At 51.6% G+C, this 14800-nt stretch overlaps 1 protein-coding gene across 2 annotated transcripts in view; it reads left to right on the top strand.

The window, feature by feature from the left end:
* The window catches only part of Cfap65 (cilia and flagella associated protein 65), a 33736-nt gene extending 18968 nt beyond the window's left edge, over positions 1-14768 (top strand). The window contains exons 18-33 of one of the 2 annotated variants that reach the window (XM_048459311.2): positions 124-337; positions 647-775; positions 6434-6610; positions 6847-6913; positions 7078-7188; positions 8237-8428; positions 8534-8692; positions 9588-9731; positions 9968-10081; positions 10257-10364; positions 11640-11684; positions 11883-12085; positions 12613-12741; positions 13248-13739; positions 14344-14481; positions 14593-14768. In XM_048459311.2, coding sequence (XP_048315268.1) covers positions 124-337; positions 647-775; positions 6434-6610; positions 6847-6913; positions 7078-7188; positions 8237-8428; positions 8534-8692; positions 9588-9731; positions 9968-10081; positions 10257-10364; positions 11640-11684; positions 11883-12085; positions 12613-12741; positions 13248-13739; positions 14344-14481; positions 14593-14707 — 2537 coding nt within the window. In that variant the 3' untranslated portion in view covers positions 14708-14768. The remainder of the gene's footprint in view (positions 1-123; positions 338-646; positions 776-6433; positions 6611-6846; positions 6914-7077; positions 7189-8236; positions 8429-8533; positions 8693-9587; positions 9732-9967; positions 10082-10256; positions 10365-11639; positions 11685-11882; positions 12086-12612; positions 12742-13247; positions 13740-14343; positions 14482-14592) is intronic. The other variant, XM_048459312.2, reaches the window with a different exon arrangement.
* Positions 14769-14800: the final 32 nt, after the last annotated feature.

Here is a 14800-nt window from a genome sequence, read left to right as displayed (position 1 = left end):
TAGGAAGTCTAGACAAGGGCTGGCTGCCATTAGAAATGTGGTCAAGACTGCTTCTGGCCAGGGCTCTATGCCTACTGCCAGGGGAGCTAAATCCTCTGCTCTCCCCCACACTTGTGCCCCCAGATAGCGTGGCTGGGGAAGCACAGGAGCTGTGCCATGTCTCCCTGGTAGCTGTGTATCCTTTACTTTCCATCCTGGACATCTGCTCCATGGGCAGTGCTGAGGGCATCACCCGGAAGCACCTGTGGCACCTCTTCTCCCTGGACACACTCAATAGTTTCTTGGCACGTGACCCAACCCTCACAGAGCTCACCTACAGGGTCCCTACCCGGCACAGGTAAGCTAGGCTTGAGGTCGGGCAGGAAAGACGAGATGTTCACGGACCATCGACCACCAACACTCGAACACCAGGCCTTTCCCGGGAAGCTGAGTGGTGGGGGGAGAGGTGGAAGAGGGATTTGGGGGAGCCGATTCTTACCTATTCCTAGGGGCCTGGAAGGGCAAGGGTTGACTTGAGGACTAAGGAGCTACCTCACTGACCCCGAATTCCAGACTGCTCACTTTGTACCTGGGGGTGGACACCCAAAGTTAGAGCCCTGGCTTGTCTCCATCTCCTTGCACTGAGCCATTTCTCTGCCGCACACAGCTTGAGCCATACGCCCCCCGTCTTCACTCCTCTGAAGCTGGACTTCAATTTCGGAGCAGCACCGCTAGATGCCCCACCATCAGTGGTACTCCTGGTACTGAAGAACAGCGGACTGGTGTCCCTGGACTGGTATGGCTGGGCGGAAGGGGGCTGCCACAAGGGTCCGAGGACAGAACTCTAGAGACCAGGAGCAGGGAATAGCCCCTGACTTTCTGGGGCTTCCTGGGAATCCTGGGGTGTGCCAGTGACTCTCCCACTGACAGGGTAAGGGGGGGGGGCTGGAGGAGAATGCCATTACCCACAGCACTTGGGGGACAGCACTGGCTACAACTAGGTTCTTGGCCGTGTGAAATTCCTGGAAAGTGGGCACAGCTGTATTGGTAACTGAATGACTGCTACAGGCTAGACACTGGGTTTTTCCAGCCTTCAATCCTGGATCTTTAAGTGGTCCTGTGAGAAAGAGGTCTCCAGATTAGTTCAAAAGACAGGGACTGAAGGTCAGTGGACTAAGACCTCAGTCAAAGACACCTGGCTACTAGAGGCAGACCCAGGTTCAAATCAGATGTGCCAACTCCAGAGCGCCTGCCCACACCAGTTAGTCAGCAAGAAGACTTCAAGTTCCTTCTCATAAATCAGGACTGTCTGGGCACCCGGCTGCCTGCCAGACCCTTCTGCTGCCACTGGAGGGCATGGCTGAGCAAAGTGGAAGCCGGCCACGAAACAGAGTCACCTGGCAGGTCACAGGAAGCCAGGCTTAACGACCTGAGCCTGCCAAGCTTGCCCATTCCCCTGTCCTTCTGCCTTCTCTTCAGAGCCCAGAACTCATGCCCAGCTAGCTTGCTGTTTCCATGCCAGGCTTGTTCATGTGTCCAGCAGGGATATGCTTAGATTTCTTAGTAAATGTCTGTTTTCAGGGCTTTAGTTCTGGTTGAGTAATAAGTGTAAAAGAAAGTCTTTGGATCAGGCTGAGAGAGATAGGACCCAGCCTGAGGGTGCTGGGAAGGTGAGTGAGTGACCATGGGAACAGGGGCATCTGGTCGGAACCTGCCGGCCTGAGCAGAGGGTGAAGGAAGGGGTGCTGTGCTGATAGGCATATAATGCTTACCCCTAAACTCTGACTGCCTATGCATGCCTTCATGGTGTTGAGATGGGGAAGTTGGCTCATTAGGTGGCAGCTGACGGGGAAAGGCAGGATTGTCAGTAACTAGAAAGTGTAACGGGGGTACTGGTCTGGCTGGGGAAGCCCATAGCCTGCCTTGAGCTTTAGATTGATACTGGCTGGGCCGCTAAGCAGGCCAAGAGCCAGTGTCTATAGGACTCCAGACGTTGACTTGTATCCTGGGATATTTTGGTAGACGTGGGCATGCATGTGCAGGAGCAACCCAGCTCACGGTCTGTGTGGAGAAGGTCTGGGAGGTTGGCAAGCAGGGCAGGAAAGGCCCTGGTATAGAACTGACTAGACTGGGTCCTCTCAGCAGGAGCTGTAAAGTAGTGGAAGCCAGCCAGGCTTCTTCCAGAGCTCAAGTGGTCCGGCTCTCCTGTGCATTCTGTGCTGTGGTTCATTTATTTATTTAAACAGTGTTCAGTATGCCTGCCAGCCAGAAGAGGGCGCCAGAACTCATCACAGGTGGTTGTGAGCCACCATGCGGTTGCTGGAAATCGAACTCAGGATCTCTGGAAGCGCTCTTAACTGCTGAGCCATCTCTCCAGCCCCCTCCACTCAATTTCCTAGAAGATGATTTTTGCAAACTCTAGCATTTCTCTGCTGAGCTCATAAAGAATAGATGGAGGCTTTTATTCCTCCCAGGACCTGCAGTACAAGGAGAGTGTGGAGTTGGTCTGGAGATGGTGGTAGGCAGGATAAAGAGAGTCCCCGAGTCAGGGAGGAGGATCAGAGAGCCATGAAGCTGCTTCCTCCCATCAATCCTTTTCGTCCTGATGCTTCTGCTGTGTTTGGTTCTGGGATATGGTTGCAAAGTACCTTGCATTTGAGTGGACAGCCTCAAAGATGCTAAACACGCTGCTTAACATCACTTGCTCACTAGTGTGCTTTTCATTTCGTTGGCTAAATTTGTCCCCTGTGCTTTTTAAAGCTAAGCTTTAGGTCGCTTCTGAGAATAGAAATATGGACCAGGCCAGTTCCTGCGCTCTCGGTGACACAGGAAGCGGGGCAGGACAGTCTTCCAAGATGGGGTGGTGTGCTGGGAAGGAGGGAGCTGTGACACCCACAGGGTCGTGACTCACATTTGGCAGGGTGGCAGTGAGATCAGAAAGACTTTCAGGAGGACTGAGTGTGTGGTAGCTCAGTAGGGTGGTGCTTGCCTAGTTTATACAGAGCCCTGGGTTCAACCCCTAGCATGCTGAGGAGGACAGGGGTGTTGAAGAAATTGAGAAAAGGAGGACCTTAAATGCAGCTGGAGTTACAGGCAGGGACAGGACATGAAGGGCCTGGAATCTTCTTCCAGAGAGTTTGAACTTGTTAAAAGACCAATGAGACGGGAGCTGCCGAGGGGGACAATGGCCTGATTAATGTTCTGTGGCCTGTCACTCTGATCTCCAGGGGATGACGGATTAGTAGGGTGTCGCTGTACTCCAGATTGTGGCAGGAAGCATGCATGCTAGAGCAAATCAGGGTGCAGGCGGTGGTGGCACATGCCTCTGTTCCCAGTACTCGGGAGGCCGATGCAGGCGGATCTCTGTGCGTTCAAGGCCGGGTGGTCTACAGAGCAAGTTCCAGAACAGCCAAGGCTACACAGAAAAATCCCATCTTGAAACCACACACACACACACACACACACACACACACACACACACACAATAAGTCAGGGAAGAGGCAGTGAAATCATTTCATCAGGAGACCAGCTGAGTGACCGTGTGTCAAGGAGATGCAGACACTTCCCAGAGGATCTTGAAATGATCAGAGTTCCTACTCTGCCGCTGGCAATGTCCCCCATACAAAACGACAGAAGCAGCGGACCAACCCATACAGCAGATGGGAGAAAAGTCAGAGCCCTCCCCCTCACGCTCATGCTCATGCTGGGGTGGCCCAGGCTTGCGGGTGCACTCCGCTCCCAGTGTTTGCACTCCACATAGATGGTGGATTCTTTGCAGAGTGGTTCTTTAGGGTTTTGTATAGTGAAGGCCAGCATTGAATCAGCCACATCCCCTCTAGAACGTGAGCTGTGAAGGAAGAACGGATGTAGTAGAGTTCAGATAGCTCTAGTACATTCTTTTTATCATTTATAAAATATTCTACAATATAAAGGGACTTAGGCCACCCCTGTATTGAAAGATTTTGTTCCCAATAAAAGGAACCAAAAATATTTTTACCTTTTTGACACCATAAAGAAAGTTTCATATATGGGGGTGTGTGTGTGTGTGTGTGTGTGTGTGTGTGTGTGTGTGTGTGTGTCTGCAGAGAAGGCTCAGCGGGTCCAAAGCTTGCTGCACAAGCACGAGGTCCTGAGCTTGGAATCCCCGAATCCATGTAAGGCCAGCCACAGGAGCACACGTCTGTGGCAGGATGGGAAGTGGGGGTGGAACCATCATCCCAGGAGCTTGTGGGCAGCTAATCTGACATCCACAGTGGTAAACAAAGCGTGTCTCAAACAGGATGGGAGACAAGGACTGATATCCAGAGTTTCCCTCTGACCAAATGCATGCTATGTCATATATGCTTCTACACTCACACACATGTACATTTATGACATACACACACACACAAAATACTTTTTAGATGTTCGGTATGTGTTGGTATATTTTAATGTCTGCATTTTAATCATACATGTGGATTCCTGAAAGTACGGCTTCTGGGTCAAAAGGGCACAAATGTGTTTGATCTTAGTAGATGCTGCCAGGTTATTTCCTAAAGCCAGCAGAATTTCCCTCTCGCTCCACCTATGTCTGAGGATGTCTGCTCCTTCTGAACTTTGCCAGCGCTGCCTGCAACTGTTTTCCAGTTTTCCCATGTGAGAGGAACTGGACAGACCCCCTGCGAGTTTGGAGTGTAGGTCCCTGACTCCTGTGAGGCTTACTGGCTCTTCTGCCTTCTATTTCTGGGCGCCCTCTGTTCAGGCCCTGGCCCAGTTTGCTCCTGGGCCCAATTCCCTACCCTTCCATTTCTCGGGCAGAGTTGTATCAGGCGGTGGCCTTGGGACCCTTCGTCACTAGCTTTTCCAGCTGATTGCATGACAATATCTACTTTGTTACAGTGTGGGGCCTTGGGATGGGTGGTTCTCCTCACACTGCTGTGTGCTTCAAGATCCCCAACCCTCTGGGAACCTGTTCTCTAGCCTCAACACCCTCCTCTTCAGGGCCCCTGGGTGGCACTGTCAGCGTTCTGAGGAGTTACAAATGCCCCCTTCCTGAGATGCAGACGGAAGCTGCTTGTTAGTTTCCCAGCCGCCCAGACCCAAAATAATTGCACAATAACTGTATTAATTAAAACACTGCTTGACCAATCACTTAGGTGTATTGCTATGTAGCTCTTATGTCTTAAATTAATCCATTTCTATTATTTTATATTTTACCACGAGGCTCATGGTTTACTGGAACCACATCTTTCTCCTCTGGCAGCTACATGGCATCTCTGTGACTCCACCAACTCTCTCCCTCTATCTCTCTATATATTCTGCACTGCTGTAGGCTGAAGCAGCTTCTTTATTAACCAATGGCAATAAAACATATTCATAGTTTACAGAGGGGAATCCCACATCACTGAGACCTTATGGAAGAAGGTCAGTGGCCCGCCCTAAGTGGCTCGCGTGTACAAGTGACACCCTTGGCTCCTGGTTTCCAAAAGGAGAGCCCCAGTCTTCACTTTCCTTTACTTGCTTTGGGTCTGCTTCTGTCTCTAGTTAGCTTTTGTTTGATTAAAGATGGTGTCTTATTCACTGTTCCATTGTTGTGATGAAACACCATGTCCAAAACAAATATTATAAAAATAAGTATTTAATTGGGTGCTTGCTTACAGTTTTAGAGAGTTAGTTCATGCCGATCATGGCAGGGAGCAGACAGGCATGGAACTAGAGAAGTAACTAAGAGCTCACACCATGACCTGCAGGCAGCAGGTTTGTGAAACCTTCCAAGCCCATCCCTCCAACATGGCCACACCTCCTCCAACGTGGCCACACCTCCTCCAGCGTGACCACACCTCCTCCAACATGGCCACACCTCCTCCAGCATGACCACACCTCCTCCAAGATGGCCACACCTCCTCCAACGTGGCCACACCTCCTCCAGCGTGACCACACCTCCTCCAACATGAACACACCTCCTCCAATGTGGACACACCTTCTCCAACGTGGACACACCTCCTCCAGCGTGACCACACCTCCTCCAACATGAGCACACCTCCTCCAATGTGGACATACCTCCAGCAACAAGACCATACCTCTTAATCCTTCCCAAACAGTTCCCCTAACAGGGGATCAAGCATTCAAACACATGAGAAGCCATTCTTCATCAAACACCACACCAGTTCTCATTCTTTAACCCCGGTTAGTCTGGAGCTCACCATGCAGCCTGAATTGACCTTGACTTTCAGGAGTCCTTCTGCCCATTCACCCAAGTGCTAGTGTTACAAGTGTGGGCCATCATGTTGGCTATTGCTAGGTCTGGGGACATTTGTGAAAGGAGAATCCACCTAGCTACACTTATTCACCAGAACTTGGGCCAACTTCTGAAGTGGGGTGTGAAATGCAGGAGGAATGTGGTACAAGCCCCTCTGCCTGTCTCTCTGACTGGCCCCCTTTACATGGCTTCACTCCTCTCCTTTGCCTTCTCCAGGGCCTTCCTCTTTCCAAGTGACCAGCAGCTGGACCTGGATCTGTGGGTAGAGCAAGCAGAGCTTAGCTGCTCTGAGCTCCACCAAATGCGCGCAGAAGATAACTGTCTCTTCTCCATCAACCCCAAGGCTGGGACCCTGAGCCCTGGGCAGGAGCAGATGGTGGAGTTCAAATACAGGTGCTCCTGCACCCCATGCCCCGTCCCTCCTTCCAGGAGATCCCTAGCTCTGACTTTTCTCTGTGTGACTCCAGGGGACCCTAGACAATCCCCCTGGGAAGCCCTCTCCTGCAGGGGAGGTCTGTGTCATCCCTGCCTCCTCCCAGCTCAGAGGTGGTGGTCTGGCTCAAAGCTACACTGTTTTCCCACTTAAAGAGGACTCAGAATTCACTGTCCACCGTGTCTCCTCCTTCCAGCCACTTGTTCATCGGCACCGATCGCCTCCCTGTGCTCTTCAAGGTGTCCCATGGCCGGGAGATCCTGGTGAGACCGCACATCTCATCCCGCTGGGGACCGGCTGCCGGGGCTCTTTGGGCATCCAAGAGAGGAGCAGGGAGTGGTGCCCCTGGAGACCCGGGGCCTGCATCTCTGCTGGGTGTGCCAGTTCTTGCAGGGCAGCATGCCATCCATGGGCTCTTTGTTTCCAGGTGCACTTCATAGGTGTGACAGTAAGGCTGGAGCAGAAGTACGTGCACTTCACCTCCACCAGCCACCAGTTCATCCCTGTCCCCATTGGGGACACCCTGCCCCCTCGCCAGGTCAGTGGTCAGTGGTCTGTGTCAAACCTGTCGCCAAGAGGTATAAGTATTGTTCTCTGTGCGTCTCTCAGTCCATACAGGATGGCAGACACTGCCCCACATGGGATGACTGGGGAGATCTAAGGCCAGAATCTTCTGGTGTTTAAGCCCTTTGCCAGGCTCCATTCCCACGCAAAAGTATTGTTCTCCTGTTAACAAGAGGGTCTTCCAACTTCTTTGATCATGGACCATGCTAGTATATTTTATACCATTTGTGTTTCAGTCCAGTGTTTCCCTCCACATACACAATGTTACTGCAAATCTGTTCTTATCTACAAAGTACACAAATAATATCTCCTGTATTTCTTTCTGTCCTGTTCTAAGTGCGAGCTATGTTCCCTCAGTTCATTCAGACCTGTTTGCTAAGAGGTCTCAGCTACAGTTTGGAAATCACTGCTCTCAGAAGCCCCTCTTTCCAGAGAGTTAAGGGTCAGAAAGTGAATTCAGAAGTTGCCAGCATTTTTCTTTTGTGCGTATGTGTGTACATGTTTGTGTGTGTGTGTCCATGTTTGTGTGTCTGTGTGTGTCTAAGTCAGAGCTCTTTTTTCAAAATCATTCTCTACCAGCCAAGCTAGCTCCAGGAAGAGAGTGATTGAGGAGAATGTCTATGTTAACCTCTAGCCTCCACATGTATATGCAAACATGTGTACATGCACCCACGGTGGTGTCTGGTGTAAGTGTCCCTTCTATCGGGATTTGAGGAAATGCGCACAGAGCCCACGCACCATCTAAGGATTTCTGGCTAGTCCACACTTACACCAGGCTCTTGTATAAGCTTGGCAAGTGTAAACTGAGGGCAAATGAAGTAAGTTGCTGATAACAAACAGAATTGCTGATATCCTAAAACGTTACAGACTGAATATTCAAGTATCGGAGGGGGAAATGACTGGGGGTGGGACTCTGAGACTTATCGTGAATAGAAGCTGCCCTCCCCGCATGGACAGAGTCCTAGGCTATCTGCTCTGCAGTCTTGAGCAGGTTCACTACCTTCCCACTCCTGCCCTTGCAGATTTATGAGCTGTATAATGGTGGCTCGGTACCTGTGACATACGAGGTCCAGGTCAGCGTTCTGTCACAAGTTCAAGAGAAAAACTTTGACCATCCTATTTTCTGCTGCCTGAACCCCAGAGGGGAGATCCAGCCAGGTACTACTGCTCGGATTCTGTGGATCTTCTCACCCATCGAGGCCAAGACCTACACAGTGAGCGGTGGCCTGGAGAGTACTGGGAAGGGTTGGTGTCGGAGCTGTGGCTTCCTCGCCGTACCTGATTTCACCGGGTCCTTCCCCGCCTCTGTAACTTCCCAGGTGGATGTACCCATACACATCCTTGGATGGAACTCAGCTGTCATCCGCTTCCAAGGAGTAGGATACGACCCCCACATCATGGGTGACACAGCTCCTTTCCACAACATCTCCTCATGGGACAACAGCTCCGTATACTCTAGACTGATGGTTCCTGGGCAGGTGGGAGGAAGGAAGCTTGAAGGGTCTTAGAGTCCAGGGTGGCCAGCATCAAGGGCTGGGAAGGCAAGAGAGAAAGGAGATAGGTTAGGGAGGGATAGAGGGTGAGGCTCCAGCCTCAGAGAGCACCAGTTGTGCAAGGGGCTTACCCTGCCAGCCAATGTCTGGTACCCTTGGTATACAAGACGTAGTATGTGTGTGTGACGTGTAGTATGGCATGCTTGGGACACTCCACCTTCTTCAGCACCCTTGGTCCCAGCCTTGTTTGTAAGCATAGGGCTAAGGATTATTATGAGTTATACAGAAATCTTCCTATTCTAGATACTGTCTTCATATAGAACAGTCCCTCTCTTGGGCTCAGGTAGATTTTGCTCAAGATATTAGTGGTCACTAATACTACCATTAGTCCACATGCTTCTTATTGTTGGGAAGCCTGGCACATTCACCTAGTTGCCCATTTATTCAGTTACCTATATATGTACTTTTTCATCTCCCATCGAACCTCGCACCACTTACAAATCTATGTATCCTTCTATACAGCCATGTATCTATGGATCCACCCATCTAATCACTACACATCTGCCCACTTTTCCATTAAGAGCCCCACTAGACCCCTAATTCAGGATGAACACTGGAAACCTTGGGAACACAGCAGGCTTCAGGGTGAGGCTTTTGGGAGTTATCCTAGCTGTGCCTGTGTGAGGAATCTGGGAAGCTGTCTGTGCCCCCGAACCTTCCCAGCTCACCCGACTCCAGAAAACAACTGTGCCTACAGCAGAGATGTGTGGGGAACTCCTAACGCCATAATTGCCCAGCTGGAAATGCATAGGAACTGGTAGTGTTCCTACGGTTTCTTCCGCATGCCCCCAGACTGACGCTGTGCTGTGCTCACCGACAGAACGTCTTCCTGTCCCAGTCTCACATCTCCCTGGGAAACATCCCCGTGCAGACCAAGTGCAGCCGCCTGCTCTTCCTCAACAACATCTCCAAAAGTGAGACAATTGTCTTCACCTGGCAGCCAAGGGCCCTAGACTTCGGAGAGGTGAGAGTCCTTTGCTCCCACCATCAGAACTTGTGGCCAGGTTCCAGACCCGTTCTGCATTGCCCCACCTCACCTCATCCCGTCCCGTTTCACCCCTGCTCTCCTACTCCATTCCATCCTGTCGTATTCCATCGCATGTCATCTCGTCCCATTCTGTCTCATCCCACCCCACCTTGTAAGAGCTCTACTCTGCCATCCTTCCGCCCAAACCCCCAAGACTGTCCCTAAACCAACAGGTGTCTGTGAGCCCCATGGAAGGAGAGGTGGCTCCTGAAGAGGCGACCCCAATCCTGGTGACCCTGAAGGCCTCAGTCCACGCCAGCTTCTACAGCATGGACCTGATATGCAAGGTGGGTGGGATGAGAAACACGTGGGGGCTGAGACACAGCTCCCAAATATGGGATAGAGGAGGGTTCCGAGTTCTCTAAACCCTCAGGGAAAGGCAGGAGCCAGCGTACCAAGCTAAGCTCTAGCAGAGAGCCTACAGATCAGATCTAGACCTCTCTCGCCTTGTGCTGGGCCCAGGTCTACCGGCAGGAGCTCATGTGTCAGTACCACAAGGACTTACAGGAGTGGAACAAGGAGAAGGCTCGGCAGGAGGTGGAGTTCACCATCACAGATATGAAAGCGAAGGTGAGGAGAACTGAGCGGGCCTCACCTTCCCCGATCCCACCAGCCTTCCCAGAAGAGATGGAGGTGATGGGCTGAGGTAGCCGCCCTCCGTGGGAAACTGGCCAATCTGCCCGCTAGACTTGCTAGACTCGGCACAGTAGCTCCACAGCTCTCCAGATCCACCAGGGTGAGGAAGGCTGGGTGGCAACCCCTGGCTTCACGAAGAAGGATTTCACGAGAGCCTGTTGTGTGCTGAGTGCCGAGAACACAAAGAAAGTGACACAGGGCTCACCTTCTGACAAAGGACATTGTGGCAGGCTCTGGAAAGAGCCTTAGGTTTGATTCTTGGTTTTAACCTTTGCTAATTGGGTGGCCCTGGTTAGACCCCTTAACCTCTTAGTCCCTTGACTATAAAATGAAAATAACATGAATTAGGGCTTTGCTTCAAGATATTCCACAGGTGAAAGCCAGGCAAGGCAAGACTGGCCCTGAGCTGTTTAGAGTGGAGTGACTGAGTGATGGGAATTCTTTGTAGCATTTGGTCCCCTTTTTCTGTACAAAATATGAGGATTTGACCATTCAATTTTTTTTTAAACAGGGAGCTCAGCTCTTCCTGTCACCGTCTCTTAAGTCCTGAGGTTACAGGCATGAGACACCACACTCAGTCAACAACAAATGTCTTAAACTGTCTTCTAATGCTAGTGACGTATCCACTGTGGAGCTACTGCTACAAGTGTGACTGTGCACAGTGTGCCAATAGTTGAGCACATATCAGCGACCGTTTCCAAAACACAGGCTGCTCTATCTCTGCACGGAGACCAATAGTAAACATAAAACATCCTGCCTCCTCCTAACTTCACCCCCTGCCTCCACTCACATTTTTATCCTCCTGTCTCTCTGTGACCACCACACAGAACTCTCAGGAAGGTTCTGCTGCCCTGAAGCCTGGGCCCCTCTGAATACAGATCATACAGGCAAGCACGACCGCTTTCCAATCGTCTTCAGAATGTAGGGCATTTCCTTGTCTCTCTGAGTCTCAAAGACGCAGGGGCCCAAGGATGAGCACCTTCAGGATCGGCCGCCTGCCATCTAATCAGTCTCCTTCTCCATTCTTCACTTGACTACACGGATTTTCCTTGTGTGTTCCTCGGCGGCACTTACCTAGGGAAGGTTCTAGAAAAGGGGTATCACGGGGAGGTTGGTAAAACCGAGAGGGAAGCAAGGTCTGGTTAAACAGAGGGATGGAAGTGGGCATGGCTGGAGCTGTCAAATCCTAAACTGGGGTCTCCCTTACAGAGGAGAGCACATTGTACAGCCTGTGAACCTGTGAAGAAGTACAAGGTGAGCCAAAAAGCTCCCACCTGGGCACTCTTGGGTAGCTGAAAAGGTCCTTGCTCATCCCCAAAGATACCCTCAAGCCCCGGGTCAGCCTACTAGAAGGGAGGGAGGCCAGTTCACCACCCTAGGGAGCGAGGCCAAAGGGCTCATTGGCACCCGGCCTAGAGCTCCCCTATCACCTATGCCTCCTTCTTCCTAAAGACCCTGCCTCCCATCACAAACCAACCATCTCTCAGCCAACCTGCCAGCTGGAACCTGAAGATAACAAAGGAGGAGACACCGTGGCCGTGCCCTCAACCACCTGTGCCAGGCCTGCTCTGTCTGGGCCTCACTGCGAGGGCCCACGCCATTGACTACTACCTGGCCAACTTCTTCTCCGAGTTTCCCTGTCACTTCCTGTACCGGTGAACTCTTGGGGAAGCGTGGGCCATCTTTCTGTAGTCTGAATCCTCTCCCCCACTGTAGGACAGCAAAAGCCCACACTCAGCGTTTAGGAAGGGCTGAAGCCAGAACTGGGGCAATGAGAATCATCATTACTGTTTCTCTCTTTCTGTCTCTCCCCCCCCACCCTTAGTTTTCTGAGATAGAGTTTCTCTGTGTAACAGCCCCGGCTGTCCTGGAGCTCACTTTGTAGACCAGGCTGGCCTCGATGCTTAGGTCCCTTTGAAGAGGATAGTAAAGAGGCCCCTGGGGAATCCACCAAGATGTCCCACCCTCCCCTTTTGCCGACTTGAAGCCTTTGGGTCCTGCTCTAACCTAAGGGTTGGGTGTGGCTCTCTGAGTACAGCAATCACATTTTGTTAAGACTGGGTGTGTGCCCACCATGTTTGTGTCCTCATGACTGGGGCAGCTACCGTCATGACTTGCGCTCCCCCCACTATAGCCTAGTAGCTTTCCAATTCCACTCAGAATATCCTGGTCTACCCCCCAGGGAGCTGCCAAAGAAGAAATTATTCAAAGAAGAATCAAAAGTTTTTGAGGAAGAAGTCCCGGATGCGGGGGATCCTGCCTGGAGGCAGAAGAAGCAGCTTCTGGTTGACTGTCTCACCGCCATCATCAGGTACCCGCTGCTCTGTGCACCTTCATCCTCCTCCTCCCATCCCTCCGGCTGCACTGGACAAAGCTTCAGAAGCTCCAGTGCTCCGCTCTCTGAGGAAAAGAGAATTCTTTTGCAAGATACCCCCTGCTGGAGGGCCCTTGGTACAGAATCACTGTACTAGAACTGGCTAGACAGACCTTCAGGGTAGAGTCCTGATTCTCCGCTTTTCAGTGGCTGGTCTGATGTTATCTAAAGCCAGTTCCCTATGGCCTCAGGCGCCCTGCCCTTTTCTGTGTCTTTCTGACTTTCTGGCTCTGCCTGCGCTACATCCTGTTCACCTCTAAGACTCTACAGGGCTCGAGGTTGCCATGTTCCAAGGGCTCTCCTTCCAGACCTGGCACTTGATAGCAAAATCAGTAGCCAGAACTGTCCCTTGGGAAGCAAGGAAGGCAACGCTGTCCTAGCTGAAAGCCCTTCCACTATATTCCATCTCTTCTTCTTCTTCTTTTTTTTTTTTTCCTGCCCAGAGGCCTGCTGGAAGACAAGAATTTCCATGAGGCTGTGGACCAAAGTCTGGTGGAGCAAGTTCCTTACTTCTGCCAGTTCTGGAACGAGCAGTCAGCCAGGTGCCTGGCCAACAAGAGCAGCTTGTTCTTGATGCCAATCCTGTCCCTGCCCTCCAGCTGCTATGAGAACGAGAAAGGGAAAGAGCAGGGGGAGGACAAATGCAGCTCAGGGAAGGATGCAGAAGAGGAAGAGGATGAAGATGAGGAGGAGGAAGAGGAGGAGGAGGAGTCAGAAGAAGAGGAAGAGGAAGAGGAGGAGCAAGAAGAGGAAGAACTGAGCAAGGAGGAAATGGAAGAGGAGACAGACAAAGGGGTAAAGCTGACCTGGTCAGAGATCAAGGCCACTGCACAGCCCACCGGGTCCCAGCAGTCCCTGCAGTGGCACTGGCAGCAGGATCTGAAAATGATGATAAAGGAGGAGCAAGAAAATGATGAGAAAGAAGCCATTGGAAGGTGAGCAGCCGGGGCCAGACGAGATCTGGGGCGTACCTTCCAGTGAGGCTGGCCTCGACTTGCATGTGACTCTCTTCCTGAGTCCCAGTGACAACCTCTTGGCATAGTGTAAAATTTCGGTGTGGGACTTTCAAAAGAGCAGAGCCTAGCTTTATGTAGTGTGCGGTACCTGACTGATAGCGTTTTCCAGCACAGCACTCCCAGGAGTGGGGTGGTAGTCTTCAGAGTCTCTCAATGGACAGGTAGGACCAGAGAAAAAGCTTTACTTTTCTGTTACCATGTTCTCCTGGGGCTTCTGGGGGGGGCAGTTTATTCTGTCCCTTTGGGATTCCTTGACCACACACAGCCACTTCTGCATCCTCTTATGACTACTGTCCTCCAAACCTGGCTCTGCGGTGACAACGGCCAGGTTTGAATATTAGCCACACACCTAGCATCTGTGACATTGTAACAGGATGCCCCACAGTGTTAGGGCTGGGGGTAGGACTTTCGATGGAAATCTGGGCAGAGCCCACTGCAGGCTGCACTTGCACACAGCTAAGTGGAGAAGCGGCTTGCAGATCTGTAACCTTGCTAACAAGAGCAACACCCTCCCTCCTCTCAGGCTACCAGCCTTCCTCAACCTGCAGGAGGCGATACTAGAGAACATGATCCAGAACATACTGGTGGAGGCAAGCCGTGGAGAGGTGGTGCTCACTTCGAGGCCCCGCATCATTGCCCTGCCACCAGTCAGCTTTCACAGGTCGAAGCCTGGGGTTATACTCATTACTTGAAGGGGAGCAAGACAGGAGAGGCACTCAGATGTGGTTGGAAGCCCCACCCCCATTCCTACTCTTGGCTTTCTGTTTTGCAGGCCAGACATCCTGTTGCCCATGCAACAAGGAGAAGTACTTTGCTCTGAGATGCAGCAACCTACCGCTGACTGTTTGCTGGGGTCAGCATCCAGTCCCTCTTACATTCCTGCCTAAATTCCCCCTGGTCCATGCTAGTATTATTGTCCTGCTAGTAAAACATTTAGTGCCCCCCTTATCTACTTGGATTTTATTTCCCTCTGCCTGAAG

This window comes from Myodes glareolus, chromosome 1, assembly GCF_982192425.1.
Source record: "Myodes glareolus chromosome 1, mMyoGla1.1, whole genome shotgun sequence".
Lineage (NCBI taxonomy): Eukaryota > Metazoa > Chordata > Mammalia > Rodentia > Cricetidae > Myodes > Myodes glareolus.
The sequence above is the reverse complement of the archived record's forward strand: the minus strand, read 5'-3'. Positions and strand labels throughout refer to the sequence as shown.